Source organism: Leuciscus leuciscus, assembly GCF_965113295.1.
Source record: "Leuciscus leuciscus genome assembly, chromosome: 6".
Lineage (NCBI taxonomy): Eukaryota > Metazoa > Chordata > Actinopteri > Cypriniformes > Leuciscidae > Leuciscus > Leuciscus leuciscus.
Window position 1 is genome coordinate 26,242,421 of NC_138730.1, and position 26,934 is coordinate 26,269,354.

Sequence of the window (26,934 nt, forward strand, 5' to 3'; positions counted from 1 at the left end):
TACAAAAACATTCACATGTTGCTTGTATCCTCAGTATTCAGCCATTTTCGACTGTATGCCTACATGTGTAACAGGAAACATTCAGTTCAAGGACCCCAACCAGAAAACAAAAACGGAGACTCATCGCAACCAGAGTATAAATCTTCCTTTATGGCTGATTGCGACCATTAACCTTTAATCTGCCAGTCATGGTTGCTCATCAGTCGTAATGGGACGAGCTTCTCGTTGGAGAAAGAGAAATCGATACACGTACATGTCTTGGGCTCCTGAACTGTATGTGTGTCTCGAGTGCTTTAAGTGAGAATGAATGAGAGATTTAAGGATGATGCACTGCACCTGCCTGGGCATCTGACAGCAGACGCCATGTGTTTGACAATATACAGTCCTGCGGAAAGCAATTTGGTTCATTTTACCAGCAGGGTTTTATTTATAAAATTGACATAACCTATAATCAAAAAACACTTTCACAGACATTTTCACATGGAAAACATTGTTTATTACAAAAAAAAACAAAAAACATAAAAACTGCATACAAGTATTACAATAAATAATATTGCTAAATGGTTACTGCTTTGGTCCAATTTTGGTGCAATTTGGCTAGGCTATTCTGAAATAAATCAAAATGAAAAGATTGCTGTACAAACAGACTGAAATAAACTGAAAGATTTAGAATAAAAACAACATTGGTAATACTGTTAGTATCCCACTATAAACATAGGACTTAAAATGGCACATTGTACTGAAGACCCTTTGAACAGTAAATCCTTCAGTGCAGTTACTTCTGGTCGACTAACCCTCAAAGGGTTAGAGTTCAGCTGTACGATAACTATCCAAAGAGTCACCACTGTAGACAGACATAGTTGAAACAAGAAACAGTGGAGAAAGGGAAGAAAGAGAGTAGGAATCCCGGAGCTCACACGTGAGCACTTTTGGCGTGGTTAGTGGAGGGGGGGCCAGGATGGGCGGGGCTCTGTTTGGAGTAGTAGAATCTGTTGTTGTCAGTGTATGTGGAAGGGGTGTCCACTGAACAGCAGGTGATCATACAGCCTCCTAGCAAACAAAGTGCAGTTCCCACCCAGCCTGAATACAGGGAGAAGCCAAAGGACATCAAACCTCTCTCGTGATGGGCCCCGATGGGAAACCACACAGTGGAGACGATGCCACAAAAAGCTGAGGAAGAAAAGACACACTGTTAGCAAAATAAATATTATTTTATTATTCTGGTTATATTTTGCATTAAGACAATAATGGCACAGATCCCGGGCCACATCTGGTACACGTGGATTCCATGCGTACCAGATGTGGGCCGGATCTGGGCAACACTATGTTGATGTCTGTGAGAGCTATAAGATACACTCTAAGGCTTAAACAACTGACTCTTACAGTTGATTACAGATTGAACTCATCCAATGATTAGAGTTGGTGATAAAATGGGTCCTCTGGGAGGAAGAGTGAGCAATCTATTTCTAAGTCTAATTACTAGAAATAATGCATTGGGAACAGTAGGCCTATATCTGCGTGTACTTTTTTTCTTTTTTTTTTTTAATATGACCTTAATTTAAGAAATACAAATACAGGCTTACCAGTCAGCAGTATTAGGATTCCACCGAACACTGATCGTTTGTTCTTGGCGCTTTCTGGTTCACTTCCGAGGTTAATACAGGACATGGACATGAGCACGAGCAATACAGCAGGCAATCCGAGAATCGATGCTGTGACCATTAGCGCTCGAGACGTCTGGATGTACGCTTAAAAAAAAGAACAGAATAATTAAATTCTCGAATTCATGATAACAAAATTCAATGAATCATATTGTAATTTAATGATTTATATTATAAAATATATTTATAAAAAAATAGCGGAGGAAAAAAAAGTTGTTTTGTATAGGCTATGTAAAATATTTATATAATTTATAGATAGGCTAATGCAAAAATACTAAAGTTTTAATAGCTACATTGGCTACTATATGAAAATATAATTTTATATTTAAAAATAAAATAAAAAATAAAATAGGCTATTTGATCATTTTAATAGGTTACATTAGGCTACGTAGGCCTATTACATATTAATTTCATATTTGATAAGCTATATTTAATTTAATTTAATAACGTAAATAGTATGCTGCTTATGTATTAAATATTGGAAACTGAATTGTAATGGTTCTCTTTGGTTTTGGTTTTCAAATGGTCTTTACTCCGACCAGAAAAAAAAAGAATAATCCAAAAAGAAATAATCCAAAAAGAAGCTAGAAAATTTCTGTTGTAATTACTGTTATTAATGAATTATTTCAGACGCACCTGGTAAGTCGAGAATCTGCGTGAGTGTGATGCAGTGATACAGGGCAGTTGAGATCACACAGTCTGCCCACAAACCTTTGGCCTCCAGTTCATCCATCTTCTTACAGGTGTTCATGTTATAGTTACAAGTAACTACCCATTCGTTAGTGGCAGTGGCGATGATAAGCCCAATCCAACCAAGAAAACTCATCACAAAACCCGTGAACTGTACGCAAGTATTTGCCATAGTGTTCAGTGTGCGCAAAAATGTGTCCAACAGAAGAAAAAGTCCTCTTGAAATAGATGATAATCAGATAATTCTAAAGCCAGACAGGATACTTTCTCGGAATTTATATGTGGTAAAATCCAGATTTGTTAATCCATTGCGTAAAAATCATGATGAGTTGTAGATCCCTATGGAGCAAAGTAGACTATTCCAAGCAACTACAATGAGAGTACCGTTAGCAGAGCTTTTATAGTGGAACTAAAGACACAAAAGAACTTTCAGCCAATCACATGAGACACATCCCAAGGTTACTCCTTATCACTTGTTTTTCACTCTCCTCTTTTCTCCTTTCATGTCTATAGTCTGTAGCCTAATGTTAAATAATGCTTAGGCTTATATAATGTGTAAAATTGACGAAATCACTCATAAGTTCGCCAAGTACGGTAACTACCTACATCTCAGACTCAGAGTAATATTTGCTCAAGTGGCTTTGATAACAGTGCAGCACCTATGATTGAGTCAATCATCGCTGGATTTTTGTTATATGCTGCCCTCTGGCGGTTGGATTCTCAATTCATGTGCATCATTTAGTAATTAGAGGAACAAAATTATAATTTAGCAACCTTGTGGCTCAATAATAAAATGCAGAAATCACGTTAATTGCCAAGATACTTGAGAATACCTAACCCCATATGGCTAAACAGTTTTACATTTATTTTCAAATATACAAAAAATGTATCAAGAAAATATATTGATAGGCCTAATAAATATATAACAAATGTATATTTTAAATTGTGGTATATGAATTTCATCAAAAATGCATTTACAAAACATTTTCACAAGAATAAAAAACAGATGCTTTTTCAATCCGCTGTTTTGACTGTTTTTCTGTGTGTCTCTAAAATATAGCTACTTTAAAGGGGGGATACACTGACATAAAAAATGTCCACACACATTTAGCCTATATGTGTATCTAACATGTAAATCGATCTATTTAAAATGTAAAAGATGAATATATATATTTTTATGTTAGCAACTTGAAATATTGATCTATAGCTATTGGTTAATGTAGCCATGAAATGTTTACAGTTGGCGTCATTTCCTTATATCATGGAGCATAAAGTGGTAGGACCTGGCAGCTGTTGTAATGTGGTCAATGTAGGTGAGCTTTGAAATAGCTGCATTGACTGTGTGACCTCTGACGTAAAGGACATCCTGGCTATAAAGGAATCAGAGCTCAGTCTTGTGTAAATCATCCAAAGACTCATACAGTACATCAGAGAGGCATGCAGATATTCTGTCTGAGATTCCAGATGAAGAAACATAGATATAGATATATCAGAATAATATCGGATAGTGTTCTGTGTTCTGGTGTAGATGGTCAAAAATATGGGTCCAAATACTGAACCTTGAAGTACAGTAGTATTCGTGTGACGAAGGATGCAGTCTGTGGAGGGCGAGTTATCCAGTTGACTTGTGGACCTGTTTTCCAGGTGGAGCACAAATCAAAGAGCTGACTCGGATATCACTGCCCGCTTGGATGTTGACAGTTGAAAGCTGCAGATAAATCCAAAAGAATGAAGTTATGATGCTATGTATGACCTTGGTGCCTTGGTTGCTACAAAGAGAGAATATAGTTTCCCCTTTGTAGAACCACCCTAATTTAATTAGTTTTTCTGAAGCCTAAGGGCTTTTGTTAAAGAAAAGAAACATGATGCAGGTATTTGAAACGTGCCTGGTTCTTGATCTGTAATTTATAAATAAAATTCCACACTAGCGCTGCTGGAAAAATTCTTGAATCTTTTATATGTGACATTTGGTGATGTGCAGTACATTCTCTTGGGGCTTCTTCTTTGTAAAGAATGTGATATGCCATGCTGATACTTAAAAAAAGTCCACTTAACAATCATCCAACATCAAATAACGGATTATACCATGACAACTGGTATGTCTGCATAAGGTGAGAAATTAGTATGTCTCTCACTCATCCACTAGGGGGACTCGTCTGACGTCAAACGCCAAGGAGGCCTATAACACCTCCAGGCAGTTATTATTAATAATAACTAGTATTAAAAGTATTTTTTAAAAATTTTTCAGTAAATGCACAACTATGAAGTAGTTCCAGGTCAAATTAGCTATTAGTTATTTCAAAGTTCCAGAGCCAGCCTACAACAGCAAATTAACCAAAATCCACTGATCAAGCATACAGATATGAAAAATAACATGATAAATTGAAAACAATTTCCTTGTATATATAAATAAAAGTGTCTTTTAAAAGTCTGATAAATGCTTAAATGACAATCAGACCTTGACCTCTGCTTGTTTATGTTGACCTCTTCCAAATATTCTGAGCGTGTTCTAATCTAATCTTTAGTTTACACTTCATTCCTGCCAGATCAGCCTCATTGTTGTGGAGACGTTGCATAACCTGAATAACAATAGCAGTTTTACATTCATTTCAGGAAGTCCTCCCACTCTTTGTCTAATCAGGAATGAATTAAGTGGATAACATCTGGTATTTCCTGCATTCATGGCAGTTCACTGAATATGTAGGACTTCTTTTGTTTACCTTATTAGACCCCTGCTTGCGGATGTAATAAACTGTCAGAAACACTCTTGTTCCGCTATATCTGTCATTCAGTCGATCCTCGAGGGGCTGTAGGAATCACCTCACAAAGATCTCAGGCAATTCATCATTTGCTTCAGGAACATGGCAGCACTGGAATATGAAAATTAAGCTAATGAAATGGGTCCTGAGACTGCGGTCTGACAGTGCAAGATGATCAAAATGTATTGCATAAGTGAGTTGTGCTGTGTAAGCACTTAGGGTGACCCGGACATCTTTATATCACCCGAGGAGGAGACGTGATCAAATCATTAAGGCTTTTATCTCTATCACTGAATTACATCCCTCATATCATGCCTTTATAAGGAGAGCAGGGTTGTGAGCAGCTGAGAGACATCAACAGCTTGTGAATATTCCTCTGCCAGATATAGGGATAGGCTTCACTTCAGTCTTGATTGATTTTAGGGGCCATCAAAACTGTTGTTATTGACTTGACAATGACATGGGTTTTACCTCTGATGCAGTGTTTAAGTTCACCATCTTCATCAAGAGCATTTAAGTGCGCTAGAAAATGTCAACCATAAAGTGTCAATATCAAAAGCAGCATAACCAGTCATTGAGGAGATTTATTAAACAATCATCATCGCTCATAACGTTGATCTACTGTATGCTACTGGTAATTCATCTTATATTACGTCGTGGAACACATTAGTTTAGCCTCTATTCAAATGAAATGGCATTTAGACACTAGGAGTCCTCCTATAAATAAATGTGTAATTTCATGCTCTGCCTCTCATTATATTCAAATGTATTCTCTTTTTTTGAGTGATGGTGCACTAGCATTTGCTTATTGTGTCTGACCTCTTCCCTCCTGAAGGTTATCTGAATCTTTTTCATAAATTTTATCTGACTCTTTTGGCACACACATTCCATAGGTTTGTGTATTTATTAATTAATTTGGTAACACTTTATTTTACAGTGTCCTTACACGTTACATATAATTAAGTAAATTATGCATAATTACATGCAGCTAACCCTAAACCAAACCCCAATCTTAACCCTAAAGTAAGTACATGTAGTTAATTATTATTACACAGTACTTAAATTACACTGTAACATGAACACCTTAAACCAAAGTGTAACCATTTTTTAATGTTACAATAGCTACAGTATTTAAACTTTTGGGAAATTTCTCTACATTTCAAAGCATAATACTTAAATTCACTTCATTCATTTCATTTAAAAACAAAATGTTTGTGTCGTTTGATTTGTGAACAATTCATTCTTAAGATCAGATCAGATTCCTGAGCAGATTTGTTTGCGGTGAACCTGTTAATCGGTTCACAAATACCACTGAACGATTCATTCGCAAATTGGATTAATCCAGTCGAGTCACCACCAACCCACTGATCTTTGTTTCATGAGAGTTTTCATTTGGGGAAACTTTAACTTCACTAGGCTAAACACAAGCATAATAATGTCTTGCTTTTACTCAACTACTTAAAAAACACAACCGTTCCTCATTTATTAAGGAAGAAATTAAGAAGAAAACTGAAGAAACACGATAGCGATGTCTGATGTCATTCTTTTAGATTTTCAGTGAACCTGTTGAATTGGTTCTCAAATCGCTCTAAATGGTGCATTAGCAAATTTGACTGATCCAATAGCCATGTCAACAATTCAATGATACATCCTTTCAGTGCGAATGTTGGTTTAACAAATTACAAAATTTGGTCAAGTCTAACTCAAAATGAGCAAAGAACCAGGAATATGGTCTTCAGAGTTTGCAGAGGATTTTACAGATGGCGTGAAAAGTAAGTTATCTACTTTACTATTGTTTACTGTAAATAAAAACAATATTACACAACTAAGTTATATATGTGAACAAAATCTGCTTGCAAAAAGGTGAACTGTTTAAGCTTCATGTATAAAAATGCACTCAATGTGTCCACGTTAGGTAAGCCGCTGAAGCTACTGTTCCTAACTAGTAAACTCCTTTAGCCCAGCCCGATTCTCAAGATTTCATTGGTCATCTCAATCCCAGTGCTCATTTCCTACACAATGCTACAACAAGTGCTAACCCCTAAACCTACCCTACACCATAACATTAACCAATGAAATTGACTGCAGGGTGGGATTTGCTAAAGAAAATGGCAGTTCAGGAGATAAGCCGTTAATAAGATCATATGGAATGAGATTGCTGAGCCGGCCCGTCTGTAACTCCCCAACCGAATCTCACCAGACAATGGGACCCTTTTAGTTGCACCCAGTGTCACTACCATCTTATACCCTGTAAATCTCGAGCCCCGGGATGCCCCCGTCGATTAGAACAAATCAATAAAGTACAACTTTCCCACATGTAAAAATAACTTTTTATTTGAAAAAAAAAAGATACGGTGTAATTTACGAATTTATATTTTGAAATGTAAGTCTATGAAAAAGCCAGAACCAGTGGCACAAGTCTTTGCATGTGGATACCCCGCCCCCTTTTGGAGGTCCTTCCCACTTTTGGAGTTCACGCCCCACTTTGGACCCACTTTCTGCACCCATACCTACTTGGAGACTGAGGGTGTGATATTGTTTTCCCCTAAATCAGTTAAGTGCAAACTCCACCCCACAGTTTCTAAAGATTTCATTGGTCATGTCAATCATTGTGATGATGCCTACAAAATGCTATACAAATACTAAACCCTAACCCTACCCACACCCTAACTCTAAATGAAACTGGCTGCAGAGCGGGATTTGCACTGAACAGGTTTGGGAAATCACTTGCATAGTAGTTGGTTGTAATGAAAGGGGTACAATTTGGCTGCCCCTGCTGTTAGATGTTGTAACTACACGTCTGGTTGAATCTTTCTCTATTGACAACCCTTTGCAAAGATTTCTCCTTCACTCCTGTCTGGTCTAAAACAAAATGTTTTGTTTAGATCTGTCCTTATAACAACATGTCACCTTTTTGTTTCTCTTTACTTGGCACCCAGGATTAGTAAAGAAATAATTTGGCATATTGATTTTCCCAGATTCACATTTACAACTCACAGTGGGCAGAGGGTAGGACTCAGTAGCAGCCAGCTCCCAAACACATCATGATCGATGAGCAACACTAGTGGCTCCCACCAACCCGTGAAGAGGCATCTGAGCCCTAATGAACACTAACTACGATTCATTGCTAATGGAGGGCACAGTGGGCGTTTAGAGGCAGACCCTCAGGATGCACTTTGCAGCTTCCACCGTGGAGTCTGTGAGCATTCATATGTGTGTTCATCATTCTCTCAAAGCCTAAGATTTACCGCTGTCATCCTCCACTGCATATTATGAAGCGATTTGTTTCGCTCAGCACACGAGACAACAAACCGCTGTGAATCTGCCATGGATAACTAAACAGTTATTCCAGGGTCTATATCCTCTTCTGCTTAACATTCGCATGTATATTATACATCTCTGCCAGCAGGGAGTGGATAAGGAAATTGTCATAATTTTTTATTTGTAGGAAAACGTTTTGTTTGCAATTCATTGTTCTCACGTCTTCTACAGAGGCATTGTAATCAGAGAAGATCCTACCAGGCTTTTACCGTGAAGGTTTGGTTTTCTGTTCACTTTGACAGGCGCAAAACAATTGCATCAGGTTCTCTGCGATAGCTCCCTAGTATCAGGTTTGTATCCGTAGTCGACAATACAGTAAGTCTGGTTGAAATATTTTACTGTCAACCACTGAGACAGTAATCCTTGCTATGGGAACTCATACGAAGCCAAAGCCTATGGCACGATATGAAAGCAAGACGTGAGTTCATTTTGTCATAGTCAAACCTAAAACCATTACCCGCTTGTCAACACTGAAGTTATTCTCGGATCAAAGAAAAAAGAAAGTTACATCTTTCCTCAAGCATATCAATACGTCTGGAAAATCTTTCATGCTGCTCTGACGTCTATGTTGCTCTTATGGAGTTCCTCTTCCTGCTTCCTGTAACCGAAGGGTTGTTAAGAGATTTTATTATTTTAAGCAACATTCTTGTTTTAATATGGTCCATCAATATTTGATAATAATAACACAAGGCTCTAAGTCATTTAGAAAAGAAAGACTTAATATCAGTAAGTCCTGAGCTTCCTGTTGAAGGCGGACGGAAACACTGAGGTAAGAATAACTTTGAATGTCATTTCCTCACATTAGAGATTAAACCCAAATTACACCGCCTGCCTCCTTCCGCTGCTGCTCTGTATTATTAATTAACTTGTCTTGCCTGAAAACGCTGCCAACATGTGTATTTTTCTCTCTACTGATAACAATTGTTTCACTTGTAATGCAAGTGTATATTGTTATAAGTACACAAAAGGATGTTTTTCTTCTTGAAATTAAAAACAATTCAGAACGCTCATTGTAATGGTACATTCTGTCATTCTGCTGCATACATTGTGCCACGCTGCCAGAGCTGTCCATGAGAGTTCATTAAGAATGTATTGAGATAACAATACATAGTAAAAAAACAAAACAATATTCCAACTGGGGTAAATACACACTTTCTGAACATATAAAATAATATTTGTTTTCTGTGACAGTTTGAGCCCATCCAAAATGTGACAGGAACCCTATGAGTATTTACATTGTTACATTGTACATTGTATTTACATATATATACATTGACTTCAAATATAAAAAATCAAAATTTTATTCAACATTAATAATAATAAGAAATGTTTCTTGAGCAGCAAAAGAATCACTAAAGACTGAAGTAAAGGCTGTTGAAAATTCATCTTTCTCATCACAGAAATACATGTTCAAATATATTAAATTATAACAGTTATTTTATATGTGCATTTGTATATATATATATATATTAGTCTTGCTAAAATATATATGTTTGTCTTGCTAAAAAAGTTTCATTGAATTTATATGAAGTATTTCTATTTATCTCCTGAGATCCATCTTCTATAAAAATTAATCTTTTTCGTAAAGACATAAATGAGCCAAACCCATTAAAAAGGTTACCAAACCTTTGGATTTACATTGTAAGTTTGACATTATACATCAACGACTTGGTATTATTATTGAGCATTTGACCGTCCTTGGCAGTGCAATCCCCTGACGCAGCACTCTGCTGAGGAATTGCTCCTCTCGATCTCTTCATCCATCCCTCACCACTGTCAGGAGCTTAAATCTACACCTCTCAGGTCTCACACAAACGCAGGAAGTCATTAAGCAGCCCGTATCAACAGCCTAATCACCAAAGGATTGGGAGACTGTGGCGTGGTGTGGGCAATGCCAAGCATAACAAACACTCTGCTTGGAAAAAAAAGGATTCCTACTGAAACAACCCTGCTGAGGTATATGCAAACAATGTTTACCCCAAAGATGCAGTGACATCAAAGGGAACATCGAAATGTATTCATACTTTAAGGTGCTTATTTTAGGAAGTCTGTGCATGCTTGTAACCTGTGCACTTGTTTAGCAAGCATGTGTAAGGCACGTCAAAAATCCTTTCCACTGTCTTTCTTCTTGACTTCCCTCTTTTGTCCTTCATTACAGGAGTATTTCACTTAAAAATGAACATTCTGCCATCATACTGCAAAAAGTTATATTAAATATATTTTGTAAACAGCTTTATGAAATATATTTTCCAATTGAACTTTTAGATTTTTTTATTTCTACAAATTTACTTTTGGTAAATGTGTTTTTAAAATACACTTTATGTGAAAAAAAAAAAAAAAAAAAAAATACACTTTATGTGCAAAAGTTTGGGATCAGTAAGATTATTATTTTTTAAATTAATATTTGTATTCAATATACTGTATAATTAATTAATATTTCAAATAGAATTTGAATACTATTTAAATACAGTTACACGAGTAGTTACATGACCAAGTATGGTGACACAAAATAAAACGTGGCGCTTTTCTAAGCGGGTAAAAAGGATAACTATAATGTATGGCGGAATAGCACTTGGGAGCACTTCGACTCGGCACAGTAAAAAGTCACATTGGTTCTAATGACAGAAGTGAGAGGGAGAGGGGGAGAGGATTTTTCAAGAGTGACTTTTTACTGTGCCGAGTCGAAGTGCTCCCAAGTGCTATTCCGCCATACATTATAGTTATCCTTTTTAGCCGCTTAGAAAAGCGCCACGTTTTATTTTGTGTCACCATACTTGGTCGTGTAACTACTCGTGTAACTGTATTTAAATAGGGAAAACGTGGAGGTGTTTGGTCGCTTCTAACTTCATCTCTGTTTGGGTCCTAATGAATGAACTGGGCTAAGCTGTGCTATCAAAGTGTCGCCGCACGCCAGAGCGATTGAGTGCACGCACTGAGACGAGAGAGGTATGTATCAACTCGTCTTAGTTAAGGGAATAACATAGTTTAATATGAAAAAACTGTGAAGTATCCCTTTAAACCTACCCATACCACCAGACCTTACCCGTATTCCACCTCAATAGCAGCAAGAGTGTTTTGCAATACAACTACATTGTACTTTTTTTTTATTTTTATTATGTAGGTACATAGTAGTTAAGGACACCTAATATAAAGTGTAACCAATAGTTGTTTTAAATAATAATAATATTTCACAATATTACTGTTTTACTGTATTTTTGATCAAATAAATTCAGCCATGGTGAGCATAGTAGACTTTCAAAAACATTTTAAATATAAATATACTTTCTTCAGTGCAACATAAAAGTAGGCCCTATTTTGAAGAATGGCTTAGTTGCTTTTTTCATGCAATTGTGTTTTTGCATCCTTTTTGAAGCTTAAAAGGCCCACCCATTTACTGTAATTGTTTATTCCTTAGAAATAATGTCAAGATTTGACATTCTTGAGAAGAAAATGATTACAAAATGATTTATCTTTGAGCTTTTCCTTTAATACAAGGTGTTAAAGTAGAGTCCGTCTTTCTAAAACATTTCAGGTCTGTTGATCTTGCTTCTGAAAGGTCGGGATGAAGGTCGGGGTTCATTATGTGTCTGATTCCATGCCATCAGTTAAACTTGGCTATGATGCCAGATTTGGGTGAGGAAGTTATTCACCAGCCTGATTCAAGTCATTTGAATTTCCCTTTGAATAAGCAGTTCAGATGATTTAGTGATAGTGCAGCAGAGACTGATGATATTTAAGGATGTAATAGACAAATGGATCATCTTGGGGCAGTAAAATACACGGAAACATTTGACTCGTGAAAATTTGAAGGACTTGTTTAATGTACTACTTGAACTTGGGCTTTGGGGAGAAGAGTGGTGATAGAAAAACAGCCCAGTGCTTTCTGCAGAGTTCTTGCTCTGGTCTCAGGGCATAGAGAAAGAGAGGTGATGGGCTCTCAAGATGTTTATGTGTTTAAAAATGACTCGATGAGATCCAACAAAATCTTTATGAGCCCCACTTCCAGTCCAGCGCCATCATAAAAAGTGGAGGTTGCAAAATACATGATTGATTCCTTTTTTAGAGCAGAATCCATTATTGAAATTACTTTGGTAAATTGGTGAATCTGTTCATTTGTAACATTTTGGCAGGTTCAGGTTGAAATAAAGTATTCATTCATTCAATTTGGCCCTGTGACCACATTGTACTCATTTAATTCTTCAGGCTCCTGAAATACTTTACCAAAACTATTTTTATATTTTTGTACTTTCATTAATGAAGCAGCATGGGTTCTTGGGACAACTCCAGATTTTATCAAGTGCATGAATTTATGAAACAGAAATAATGGGCGAGATTAATCAGGTTGTTCCTAATTTGATTTCAGAAAGCATTAGTGGGAGAAGAAAATCAAGATGGAGCAATACGGAGGCAGATATACCAGCCTTGTGATGTATCTGAAGCTTAATCATCATTAATAAGAAATGTAATCAGCTGTAGCAGTCCAACTTTATTAAATTTGCTGACCTAAAAGCATGAGATAGCATTGCTTGATTCATATTTTGTGGAGTTGTCCATTACCGTTTATAGTAGGATAGTTTACATTATATGGTCATGTATCAATTTGTAATCAATTTGAATATGATAAGTAAAATTTACATGTATTATTATTATTGTTGTTGTTGGTATTTTAAACACATAGGTACATTTGAATACAATGCGAGCAATATAAATGATATGTAATAATAATAATAATAATAATAATAATAATAATCATAATAGTGAAATAATTTTAAACACAGGCACATAATTTCAAATGGGAGTAATAAAATGTAAATGTATTTATACATATATTGATAGAGTATTGGTAGTTATATTATACTTTTTTTTCACAGCCTATATGTTTATGAAGCAGTCATGTATGGAAAGAAACAGTCGGCACTCTCCTCTGGGATTCAGCATGTTCTTAGAATCAGATAATGTAACATTTGAAAATATTTCCAAAGAATTTAAGCTTTCCGGTCCCACTATTATTCAAGACTAGGAGACTGATGCTTGTCATAAAATCTATAGCTCTCCGGCTATCTTTATATTGACAGCTACAGTAGACTCCAGCCTCTCTGTGAAAGCTAGATGCTGAACACACCTGAAAAGCATTAAAGCAGACAGCATCTATTATTATGTGCTCTTTTCAGTCCTCTTATACCACTCATTAGCTTCTCAGTAACATATGAAAAAGGCTTACAGACTGTATGTCATGTTCTGTCAAAGCAAATTATTGTTCTGCTTTTGGTTTATGCTTGCATAAGGCTCCATAATGTGGCACAGAGCAGATTCCTTTTTTTCTCTATGCGATTTATTAAAACGAAGCACCTCACCTCTCTGTGATCTCACAAGAACCAAGGACGTGAGATATGGGGGTATGAAAGGTTGGGGAAACAGAGCAGCAGGCATGACTAGACCGTGTCTCTCGTCTCGTGCCAGTGTTCTGCATGAACGCTCTGGCCGTTCTCAACACCTCCAGATCTGCAAAGGTCAGTGACTGCAAATCCTCACATGAAGGAGAGAGAGTTCTTGCATGAAGATGGTTTCCAAGTAATAATACATGAACCACAAAGGGGATCAATGCATCTGCCCCTTTTAATCACTTAGGTCGGGTTAATGAAATGCTTGGCGGGCTAATCATCTCAAAAGCCACATATGCTCTGCTTCTCAATTTGATGAGATCACTGAGGAATGCCCTATTAGATGGAAAGAAGATGATACGACTGAGAATGTTCTGCAAAATTCCAAGATTCATGTGCCGCAGAGCTTCTGTTTTCATGCGCACTACCACCGACCTCAATTACCTCTGAATCTAAAGGGCAGGCTCTCAGATATGCGTCAATGAAAAGCAGGATTTGAAAGGGATAGTTCGCCACAAAAATGAAAATTCTGTCATCATTTATTCACCCTCATGTAGCCCCAAAACCCATATGACTTTCCTGCTTAATGCAATATTTGATACACTTTGAATAATGTATTGGTTGTTCTTTTCCATGCAATTACAAAGAATATGCGAACGTACCATAAAACTGTAATGAAGAATGGGCAAAAGCATAATTTAGTTTATGTCAGGGGTTTTCAAATTGGGTGAAAGTGAGCCTCACCTTAGAGTAGGTAAGGACAGCCGAGCCCCCCCTTCCCCAAAATCCCGTCCGCCTGCCCTAACCCACACACGCCTCTGCAGTAAATGCCATCTTTTGTGTGTTCCAGGCAAAGATGAGTTTCAATAACAACTGATAAAATGTAAATATTTTTAATATTGTATTTGAAGACACTGAAGACAACTTTTTAAAAAGTGCATTCATAAACGATTCTTTGCAACAGCAAATCATTTCCAACTTCATGCAGACCTAATTGAGGCTACTTTTAAAATCACTGAACATCAGTAGGCCTAACCACAAGTCAACAAAACATGCTTAACATGTGTAATCGGCGCCAAAGCTACCGCCGACGACACCCGACAGCTGAAATCAGCGCAGTGTGTCTGGGCCTTAAAGGGATAGTTCACCCAAAAATGAAAATTCTGTCAGTAATTACTCACCCTCATGTTGTTCCAACCCCGTAAGGCTTTCGTTCATCTTCGGGACACAAATTAAGATATTTTTTGATGAAATCTGAGAGCTGGATCACTTCTCCATTGGCTTCTAAGGGATCAAAACTTGCTGGCCCAGAAAAGTTATTAAAGACATTGTTAAAATAGTCAGAGTGACTACAGTGGCTCAACCACAAGTTTATCAAGCGACGAGAATACTTTTTGTGCGCAAAAAACAACCAAAATAATGACTTTTATTCAACTATTCATTTTCGTCTGTGTGGGCCTGAATGAATTCACGTAGTGTAACAGCGCAGCGCGTCTTGGTTGTACGTCACACGCATCACATGACCAGCGTTGGCCAATAGTGAGCCAACGTGGTGACGTACAACCAAGACGCGCTGCGCTGTTACACTACGTGAATATCCTCCTCCTGCAGGCTCAGTCCATCATGGGGTGTGGCGGGGATAGAGAACGGATTTCTCACCCACTGATTTCCCATTGCATCCTCTCCAAAATACTCGCAAAACTGGTCACGTAACCCATTCAAATGCGCAGTGATGACCGGTTTGACAGAGTTAAGAGGCAGCCCTGTCTTCTCCGCAACATCCTCCAGGGTTGGGAACATTTCCACCGAACCTCATTCAACACGAGCACACCGCAAGTCCAGCTTTTTCCGGAACCCAGACACTTGGTCGTGTGCCGAAAAGACGTGGCACTCTTTGCCCTGGAGAGAGATGTTGAGGGAGTTGATCCTATCGAAGATGTCGGAGAGGTAGGCCAACATAGCAAGTCAGTTCATATCAGCCAGATGTTTTGCCAGTGAGGAGTTAATCCCGGTGAGGAAGAGGAGGACTTCTTTGCGCAAATCGCACAGCCTGGTGAGGACTTTGCCCCGAGAGAGCCACCTGACCTCGGAGTGCAGGAGCAGCTGCTGGAAGAGAGCGGCCATCTCATTGCAGAGGATTGAGAACAGACGGGCGTTTAAGACACGTGATTTAATTAGGTTCACAATTTTGACAGCCTCATCAAGAATGGCACGCAATTCTTGGGGCATCCTTTTTGTTGCTAAAGCCTGGCGATGGATAGTGCAGTGCTTCCAGACAGCCGCCGGGGCAACTGCCAGCATATGTTTTACGAGACTGCTGTGATGGCCAGTCATTGCTCTTGCCCCATCAGTGCATATCCCACAACGTCAAGGCAATTAGCCTGGTGAAAGTTATTCAAGGCCTTGAAAAGTTCGTCAGCTGTTTAGCGGGCGGGTAGAGGAACGCAAAACAAAAAATCTTCCTGCACACTGAGCTCTTTGATAAACCGAATGTACACCATCAATTGAGCACAGTGTGTGACGTCAGTGGACTCATCCAGCTGAATGGCGTGAAAGGGGCTTTCACGAACACAGTCCAGGACCTGCTCTTTTACATCACAAGCCATGTCTGATATTCGTTGCTGGATGGTATTGTCAGAGATAGGGATCACGTCAAGTTTAGCAGCAGCTGCTTCTCCCAGCATCACTGAACACATATCTCTAGCTGCAGGGAGTAGCAATGTTTCGCCGATGTTATGGGGTTTGCCTGCCTACGTCATACGTAGCGCGACACGATAAGATGCTTCTGTCGCTTTCATGTAAATAGTGCCAAATGACTGTATTATGCTTTTTTGTGACTGCAAATCACGCTTCCTCTCAAAAAACTCAACTGGCTTGTTCACTAAATTCGTGTGCTTAGTTTCAATGTGACGCCGAAGTTTGCATGGTCTCATGCTATCATTTGCCAGCACCTTCTTGCAGACCACACACTGCGGCAGAGGTGCAACCTTGGACCCCGACCTGGTGAAACCTAACTTTAAGAACTTAGGATCATATTTTTCTATGTTTTTTGCTGGGTCCTGTCTCCTCCCTTAATGCTGTTTTTTGTTGACTTGGGACAAGGAAACGATGCATTTTAAAGCTAATATACACACGCACAATTACCGATATCAATAGAGCTGCATACAGAGTTATTTTTTCTTCGCGTGTCGCGCCTTCCCTGTGGCTCTTTGGCACCCCCCAGGGGAGGCGCGCCTAACCTATTGAAAACCGCTCATCTATGTGACTCGAATGTTATACGTTAAGCTCTTCTGAAGTGATACAATAACTATATGTGCCGAACATACTGACAATTTGTATGTCTGGTGAGCTGTTAACAACTGTGACAGGATCATTGAGATCATTGAGATCATTGAGTAAATGAGTAATTGAGTAATCAGTCTAAGTCATGGACAAATCATTCAGGGCTGTGATTCCCAAAAACATCGTAAGCCTAAGTTGATCGTAGAACAATTGCCACCAATTTTGGGAAATGCAGCCCAGACTAGTATTAGGAATCATTAAAAACATATTCAACTCAAACAAATTATCCATTCAGAAATCAGACATTGCTACTTCACTCATGAAAAGTTAGTTAAAGTGAGCTACATTCAAATTCAGTCTTTTGTTTAATATCAGCAGTGGGGACATAAAAGCCTTCAGACTATTTGCACTTAAAGTTCAGTCACTCGTTCGTTGGCATGCTGGGGCAACTCAGAAGGAAGGGCACCTTTGAATTGCAGTGTGGCTCTCATGTCTCCAGATTATTAGGAAAATTACCTCATGATCTCAGGTCAAGTTTTCGCCGGTTTGCACATCCACACAGACTAGCACGCCCAGCCCTGCCCCGACAGTGGAAACGCAGCTATTTTTAAGTGCCTAACCACTCGAGCAGTGTACATTGATATACTACATAACCTTGATGCTGATTCCTTCCTCATGGCCCTCAGACGCTTTACTGCCAGACGTGGAACCCCATTTGAACTCATATCAGATCAGGGCAACAATTTCAAGGGAGGAGGAAGGGAACTCAGATAAACATTTGCAGCTCTTGCCCCTGAACTTCAGGGACAGCTTGCCAGACACCAGATCGAATTCCAGATCCTCCTTACTTCGGAGGTTGCTGGAAAAGAGAAATCCTTTCTCTCAAGCAAGCACTGACAGTCACTATTGGAGCCCAGTCAGTTACCTTCGAAGTGCTAGAAACAACGTTGGTGGAGATTGAGGGAATTCTGAACTCTAAACCCTTGGGTTATACTTCCTCTGACATTGCTGATCCAGACCCCATCACTCCAAACTCTCTCTTTATGGGACGGCCAGATTCCTCCCTACCTCCAGTGGTATACCCAGAGTCAGAGCTTGTAAGCAGGCGGCGATGGCACCAGAGTCAAGTTCTTGTAGACCACTTCTGGAGACACTTTCTGAGGTTTTACCTTCCTGGCCTTCAAAGCCATCAGAAGTGGCGAGGTGACACATCCAACGTTCAAGTTGGCACCACAGTGATGACAGTCGACCCACAGTTGCCTCGAGCCCTTTGGCCGGTGGGACGAATGTCAGAAGTCTTCCCTGGGGCTGATGGCAGAGTGAGGACGGCTAATATTAAGGTGGGTGCAAAGACATACACACGCCCAATAGCATGTATTATACAATTGCCTAGCATTCCTGAATAATGTAAAACTGTACACCAATCTGTTACTTAGAGGCCTTTTCATAATTGCACAGATTCTCTCCCCAGAATCTGGGGGCGGCTGTTAAAAAGGTCATTACTTGTTAGAATAATATGCCTTCTGACTTAAATCTTTTTCTTTTGCCGAGATTGATCGATGCACAGCATCCAGCACAGCAGCCAATCAGTGTTCGCTGATTTACGTGCATGCGAACACCCCGCCCACAGCGCTCAGTGTGAAGTTGAGAGTTGATTCTGTCTGAGCGTAGCCTAGAAATCTAGACGCACCCTAGCAATAGCAAAATTGATTTTGCAGCCAGGGTAGTCTAGCAACTCTCCGTTGACTTTCGAGCTGGAAAAACCAAACTCTAGTCAGGCCAAACAAATCGTGTATAGAGTCGGTGGGCGGGCTTAACATAATGACGACTGAGTTGTGACGGTTCCCTGCTACTTGAAAACAAAGAATGGCTGCTGCTGCTGGCGAACAGCGGTCTTTCGAATCGGCTTTGGCCGCGAGTCTGGAGGACTTGGAGTCAACTAGCTCCGCTGGTGGGAAAACACTCTGGTTGGTTGTAGCGCTATCCTATTGTGTGCAGAGGGAATTTGTGCATTAGCTCGTTAAGGGTAATTATAGGAGTTGTCACGTCTTTGGAATGATGTTGCGCTGTATGTAGGATATTATCTTTATGCTTAGTTGTTTAGATTGATGTCATTTATGTATATTTCATCTGTGTTTGGTGCATTTCAGTTGTAAAAGTCTTCGGATGAGGTATTCTGAAGTTGTAAACAACTTAAAGGGTTAGTTCACCCAAAAATGAAAATTCTGTCAATAATTACTCACCCTCATGTTGTTCCAACCCCGTAAGACCTTCGTTCATCTTCGGAACACAAATTAAGATATTTTTTATTAAATCTGAGAGCTGGCTCACTCCTCCATAGGCTTCTAAGACACTATATCTTGCTGGCCCAGAAAATGCATTAAAGAGATCGTTAATATAGTCCAAGTGACTACAGTGGCTCAATCTTAAGTTTATAAAGCGATGAGAATACTTTTTGTGCGAAAATAAATAAAATAATAACGACTTTATTCCACTATTCATTTCCTTCTCTCTGGGCCTCGAGTTAGTTCACGTAGTGTTTTAGCGCAACACGTCTGTGTTGTACGTCACACGTAGGCTCACTATTGGCCGACGCTGGTCATGTGTGTGATGCGTGTGACATGCAACACAGAAGCGCTACGCAGTTACACTACGTGAAAAAACTCGAGGCCCAGAGAGAAGGAAATGAATAGTGGAATAAAGTCGTTATTTTTGTTTGTTTTTTGCGCACAAAAAGTATTCTCGTCGCTTTATAAACTTAAGATTGAGCCACTGTAGTCACTTGGACTATATTATCGATCTCTTTAATGCATTTTCTGGGCCAGCAAGTTATAGTGTCTTAGAAGCCTATGGAGAGGTGAGCCAGCTCTCAGATTTAATCAAAAATATCTTAATTTGTGTTCCGAAGATGAACGAAGGTCTTACGGGGTTGGAACAACATGAGGGTGAGTAATTACTGACAGAATTTTCATTTTTGGGTGAACTAACCCTTTAATAGGTGTGCGTGTAACAAGCCCAGACAGAGCACCGCTGACAAACTATGTGACACAGATAAAACTGTTTACAGTTTAATTTAATGTATTACATGACAGCAAGTTTGTTTTTATTTCATTATTAATCTCATTTCTGTATTTTGTTCATATTCATCATGTATCTGTTTTAAAACACTTAATGTTATTATCATGTATGTTTATACTTGCCTACATTTTCTGTTTTTATAGAAAAACCACACCCTAATTAAGGACAACTGCTTTATTATCTGAGTTGATGTGGTGACAAATAAACGGGTTATTCCCAAATATCGGACATCTACTGACCGGTCTCTTACCAGACACCCTGTGGCGGGTTTTCAACTTAACTGGCAATTTACATAAATGTGATTGTACTATCAACCGCCAACTCATATCTTCAAATAGAAAGTTTTTAAAGAACAACATTTATTTAAAATAGAAATCTTTTGTAACATTATAAATGACTTTTCAGTAACTTTTATCAATTGAATGCATGTTTGCTGATTAAAAGTATTAATTCCTTTAAGAAGAAGAAAAAAATCTCACTGACCTCAAACTTTTGAATGGTAGTGTAAGTCATGTGGGCCACTTAAAGCTGCCATCGGCAAGTCTGGCAGATTGGGTCGATTAGCCAAAATTTTGAATGTTTACAACTCTCATGCCCCTCCCCACTACCAGCGAGCACCCTCCCATCGAGGTCGTGCTCGTCAGTGCGTCACTGTGCGTGTGTACCTGATTTTCTGTGAACGCGTCCGTCTCTTCAGCATCTATCAACACCATGGACTCGGAGGTAGGCTGCCCTGGCTAATCTATCCATAGATAGCAATAACCGAGGAATTGGAAGCTTGTTAGTAGATTTTCTCTCCGCCATCACGCTTCATGCAATCTCCAGGCGAACTTCAGGCGTGGCGTGTGCATGTGATATTAACGTGCGCGAGTGAGGGGGGATCTGTGGCGTGTGCACGACCTGTGATTGACAGTCAGATCTCACACCCCCCTGCGCTGATTGGACCTGATGAAGCGGGAGCGCTGGATTTTTGCAAAACAAATAACACGCTCCAGGTGGAGTTAGAAGCTCAGGTTTTTTTCTAAAACCACCTTATTTATGTTGTTCTGTCGGATTATAGTGTCGATTACACTGAATATGATCAAAAAAATGTTGCCGACGGCAGCTTTAATGGTGCTTTTATGTAAAAAATAATAGTTCAGTGTAATTAAAATGTATTAATGTTCCTATAATGTTACTGTCAAACTCTATTGAAATCAGTTTTGAGTTGTGTTTCTGGTACAGTGGGATAGTTGCGTGGCATTCGAAGCAGGGCTTTTCAAATCAGTCACTAATGGAGGTTCTTTACAATGAAGGCTTCTGTTTAAAAAGGAACAACTCAATGGGTTTTGGAACCGAGTTAACGACTCCATTAGCTGGGTTACTTCCTCGTAATAAAAAAATAAAAAAACGGTATAATTGTAACCTTAGAACACAAACAGCAATGACCTGCCAAACCCAGATTGAGAACACAATCAGCAAATGAAGACAGCCCTTAGCTACACAGCGCCTGTACACATGACTAAATAGTATCCCTGTGATAATTCACTAATCTTTGATGGGGTAAACCAGGTTTTCTGCGCTAACGTTGTCCTTGCCCTAACACTACTTAAATCAATAAAGCCTTTCATCCAGCTCCCCACACTCTTGCAGGGAAAAAGAGGGGAAGCGAGTAAGTTATTTCAATTGATGGTGGCTATAAACTATGACATGCACATAGCCTACACACAAGCAGTGAGGGCTTGTCTCTGTGGATATGATAAGTATGTCTGAACCATGGTAAAAATAAATCCAGCTCAGCAATACTAACCTACCCAGCGGCAGGGTGAGCTGTACAGATTTACATAGTGCATGTAGGGAAATATAACTTGCAATAGAGAACCTTATCCCTCATTAAACTTTAATGCAATGACACAACTTGTGTTTCAGAAAAAAGAACAGCCAGAAACTAGATATTTTCCCTATTAAACCAAAGTTAGATCTGCAATGCTTTCTGATCAAATTATATTTAAAATTTGCACTTCTTGTTGAGTTTTCACAAACTCATTCAACTTCTTAGAGACTAGCAAATGTGTAATTACAATACTTTACCACCTTAATAATGTGTTGTTAAGTTAATTAACTGCATGAAACTCATTAGTTTTTATCAGAACCATGTTTGCTCAGTCTGATAAAACAGAGAGGGGTTATGGAGTCTTTGACCAAATTAAATGAGTTTTTATATAGATACCCTCCTGATGTGATCCAGCTTGCACTCACTATTTATGCATCACGACCCTAATTTGAAGTCTAAATTACTCTTCATCTCCAACACAAGTCAGTGGAGTGATAAGGTTTACAGTGTTCTCGTTTTCACACAGACATTCGTTTGATTTGAAAGATGTGCCAAGCTTTCCAAAAGCAAGAATGATCTTCAATTTAGCACAGTAAGGAAAGTCAACTGCTTTGCCTCCAGCAAATTCTCTTGTAACATATGAGTATATAGCACTTCAGATTTTAATATAATTATCCATTTTAGCTCCTTCCCTCTCGCGCAGAGTGTTCCGATATTTCACCGCATCCGGCATGCTGCTGAACTGTCTAGTGGACACAAAATATGGAGCTGAAATTAGTCAAGTAGGATGTGCTTAGAATGTAGATGCCGGCGCCGCACAGTGATATTTAAAAGCTCTGCTCTCCTGTACGAGTTGTTCTGTAGAACATTATGGCAGATTATGGAGTGCTGCGACATGCAGTTCGACAGAAACAGCACTGATGCTACATTTATCCATGCAGTAATTGCAGAGCTTCTGCTCAGAGGCTTTTTCTGAGGTACCTCTCAAAATTCAATTTCAGAACTCATTGACTCAACTGTTGCATCTCAAACAGTGCAAATTCAGGAATGCCTAATGTATGCGTATGTCACAATAACAGAGTGAAGTCATAGGGAGAGACTGAGGAGGATTATCTATATTGGCGCTCACATAAGGTGGGTGTAATCCCTCTGAGATAAACATGTGTTTTAATTGGTTTCCTGATTAAAGTGTAATCCATTAATTTATATATTAAACCAAGTTGAAGACAATTGACTATTGGAAGGCTCCAGAGACTCTTCTTTAAAGAACCTTTTTGCCAAAAGGTTCCGTAAGGGAGAACTGTCTTAAATGATTTGAACTGTCTTATAGTATTTGCATAATACTTTTATGTTTAAAGGATTATAAAAAAAAATTCTAGAGATAAAGTATGTTTACGAGCTGTTTAATTCATACAATTTAATGGGGAAAAAAAAGATTTAAAACAAATTATTGGATCCCATGGGAACCCCTAAAAAGCTCTATATATGAAGCACCTGATAGAACCCTTTAAGGCTCTATATAAAACCTTTTCTTCTAAGACTGTACAAGCCGTCTCTAAGAAAATCAGAAGGACATACAGTATATGAATATTTATCCACACCGCGCGAGTCTGCTTTAAGGTGAGTAAAAGACAACCGCATACCTCTGCTGAAAATCAAGTGGAGCCATCCATGGGTCAGGACAGGACAGTTGCGTACGGTGTAGGTGTCTTGTAAAATGATTTTGATTTACCCTAAAAATCACCTGCATCTCTGAAATATCCTGAAATGTTGATCTGTATGCACTGGAGCTGAAAAAACAATCAAGCAAGCATCACTGGTTACATGTTAGTGTCAGACATCAGACGGACATCATAGTATACGCCTATTAAGCAGAAAGGCAAATGGTTTTTGGTGGCATTGTTCAGACATTGTTCATTGAGATGTGGCTTAGAACAGGAAAAGAGATTCAATTATATATATTGTGCGGTGACATTGTTCAGACATTGTTCATTGAGATGTGGTTTAGAATAGGAAAAGAGATCAAATAATATATATTGTTTGTTTCTGAAAGAGATTACATATACTGTAATATGGGCCATATAGAGTAAACCATAATTTTATGCGATGTCTGTAGCACACATAAAATGCCAGAAGTTTTGCTACACAAGGACATGCTGCCGAATTTTGACATGGTTCATATGCTTTTTACTCAGTCAGTGGTCTCTAATCCTCAATTAGTCTTTAACATCCAAGCTATTATTACCAGCAAATGGATTTGAGGGTGCAAAGCTTTCCAAAATGCTAAAGTAATTGCTTAAAAACAGTTTCATGCATTGCAGTACTAATATGTTTCTTGTCAGACAGGAAATGAACTATAGATGCATGAAAGAAAAATGCACTGAAATTATGTAGGATCGGATCATAGTGATAAAATGACAATGCTATTGAAAATAACTATTTTCTTCTAACATAAACTTCCATTGTTCATATTTCTTGTGTATATTTACAGAGGTGAAAGGGGTACATGTTCATTCCTTCCTCGGTTGACTGCATATGTGCATACATTTATTTAGACAATACTGTTAAGGAAGCATTGTGTAATGAGTAGCTTATGGCAGATATAGGCCTATATTTTCTGGTTAATTAATTAACTAATGGAGAAAATAATATTTTAATGAACATATTAACCACCTATTGTGGGAAAATGTCTACGGTACTATAGTACTAAATTAAAATGCTCTGTAAATATGAAAAAAAAAAAAAAAATCTATTACACTGCATTTCAGTTTTGTGCTCAGAGTGACAAGTTAATATATTTGGATTACTGTTCAATAGCAAACAAAGGCCACTGTAAATTAATTATACCGAACAGAGCATCTGTGTTGCCATGCAATTATTATTTAATTAAATAATTCATGAATGGGGTATTGTCCTTGAACTATGCCAAACTGTCTGAATTCACTATGCAATTACTGCCTCTTCTTCATCTCTTTTTTAAGACTTTACTGAAATCATTAACTGTGAAAAATTTGCTTGTCAGCTTCTGGAGGGTAGAGTTTTGCACCTGCAATCTCAATTTAAAGGTGCACTCTCTCAGTTTTTGCTTTAGCTTTACATTTAGCGGGCTCTTAATCCTCCCAATAACCAGTGGTTTTGGACTTTAAACTGATTTCTGTCAGTTTGGATGCATGCAGGTTCTTTACTAAATATAATCTGTTCTCTTATTATCAATATAATGGACATTCCTGAATTTAATCTGAACAGTTTTGAACAGTGTTGATAGTTAGTGCTGGTGTGCTGATGGCATTTTGCTGTGGTGACTGTGACCATTGTGTTCATGCTTCATTCACTGTAAAAAGCACTGACTGAAAGCACAATATAAAGTACAGCAAATGTATTATTATTCCTGTCATTTTTAATAGCAGTAACTTGCTTAATTACATGACACAACTGGTCATGTGATGTCAACATGGCGGCGACCAAAAGGGGGCGACCCTCTCCATGTACAATAAAATCAAAAATTCTGGAAAAAGTGCTCTTAAATGTAATTTTAATGACATTTCAAAAAAAAATGATCATTTAATTATGTGATTAACTTTTTTAATAAGCAAACATTACTGAGTTCCCCTTTACTTTTCCATGAAGTTAAGATTTGAAGACATTTTAATAATGTTGCATAAGTGACCTTTGAGGAAGCTTAATTCGTCATAATTTGATCTTCTACCAAACCTGGCGTGGCCACAACTGATCTCCCTCCGAGCTCGGTGATGCTGAAGATCTCCAGTGGCACAGCACCTCCTCCCTCAACGGCGCGCACACCACCTCCTCGCATTCAACACTTGGAGTAGACGGAATGGTTGCACTACTTGCATTTTAACCGAGGCTGCATCCGCGTACTCGTAAAACCATTAAGGACAAGAATAATTGGACAAGAATAGAGCGATGCCATCTTGTGACGAAACCTCAATCCAGTTGCGAAAGGAGCAGGATGAATTTAGTGCTCTCCAGATTCTTGGCATACCTTCATGTCGGGCTCCAGGTCGCTCTCCAGATGTTTATTTACCCTTGTCATCTGCATCCCCAGCCCTGTCACATCCTGGCACGCATTGGGCACACAGTGCGCTTGGGTGCGCTCCTGCCGACCCGCCAGCAGTCCAGGATACAGGGCGCCCTCAACCGCGCCCTGGTCCACCTCCGGCAAAGTGGGAACAACTTCTTGCCGTACAATTTGAGCTTGGAAGTACTGTCCCGAGAACCGCTAAATGGAGACCCGGAGTCAATGTTCAGGTGCGTGTGTCAGGATATCGTTGTTCAGGGAGTCTCGGCTGTGCTTGCGTTCCCTCAGAGCCACGAGGAGCTCATACAAGTGGAGTTCATGTCCTCGTTTTTGGAAATACCTTTCATCAGCATCATTGAACAGGGTGAACCTCTTAAGACACAGGTGAGCAGCAAACTCATTTTTCTTTACTTTTATCCAAAGCGCTGCTTAGATTTTGAGGAAGATGTGGCCAAACTGTTCCGATGTTTTGGCGTCTGTCTGACTTGTGTAAGTCGGACTTGTTTTCGGTCTCGAATGTGCATTTTTTCGATTGTTTCATCATTTATTCTTCCTGTTACAACTGTCACTCGTTGTTATTGAACGAAACCTGCATAATCCAAAAGCGCGTGAGAACCGCGAAGTGTTTTGTTTCCGCGTCTGTAACTATTTTTTTACATTTTTTTTTTTTTTTTTTTGCACTGTCAAACTTTGATATAATGTTCCAAAATTAGTCTGTTACATAGGTACAGATCTACAATGTGTCCTTAAACTGTATGAATTAATGTCAAATACATGTGCTGTAGTCACCGGGGTAGGTTGTAACACCAATTGAAAACAATTTTGTGCATTTAAGAATCGAATTTATTGCTTCAAATTCCTCCCACCTCCCACCCCATTTCCTTTTAAACATTTCGATTAAAAATGGTTA

General features: G+C 38.8%; 2 protein-coding genes across 2 annotated transcripts in view; one reads left to right on the forward strand and one right to left on the reverse strand.

Annotated features, from left to right (window-relative positions):
• Positions 1-473: 473 nt before the first annotated feature.
• cldn11a (claudin 11a) lies at positions 474-2,783 on the reverse strand. Its single transcript, XM_082172028.1, has 3 exons — positions 2,298-2,783; positions 1,584-1,748; positions 474-1,170 (listed from the first exon to the last, which is right to left on the reverse strand). Exons 1-3 carry the CDS (start codon positions 2,521-2,523, stop codon positions 914-916), a joined length of 648 nt encoding a protein of 215 aa, XP_082028154.1. The 5' UTR covers positions 2,524-2,783; the 3' UTR covers positions 474-913.
• A 22,917-nt stretch (positions 2,784-25,700) lies between these two features.
• Positions 25,701-26,934, forward strand: part of grin3ba (glutamate receptor, ionotropic, N-methyl-D-aspartate 3Ba) — a 53,845-nt gene continuing 52,611 nt past the window's right edge. Inside the window, exon 1 of the mRNA XM_082171989.1 lies at positions 25,701-26,408. Coding sequence (XP_082028115.1) covers positions 25,956-26,408 — 453 coding nt within the window. The 5' untranslated portion in view covers positions 25,701-25,955. The remainder of the gene's footprint in view (positions 26,409-26,934) is intronic.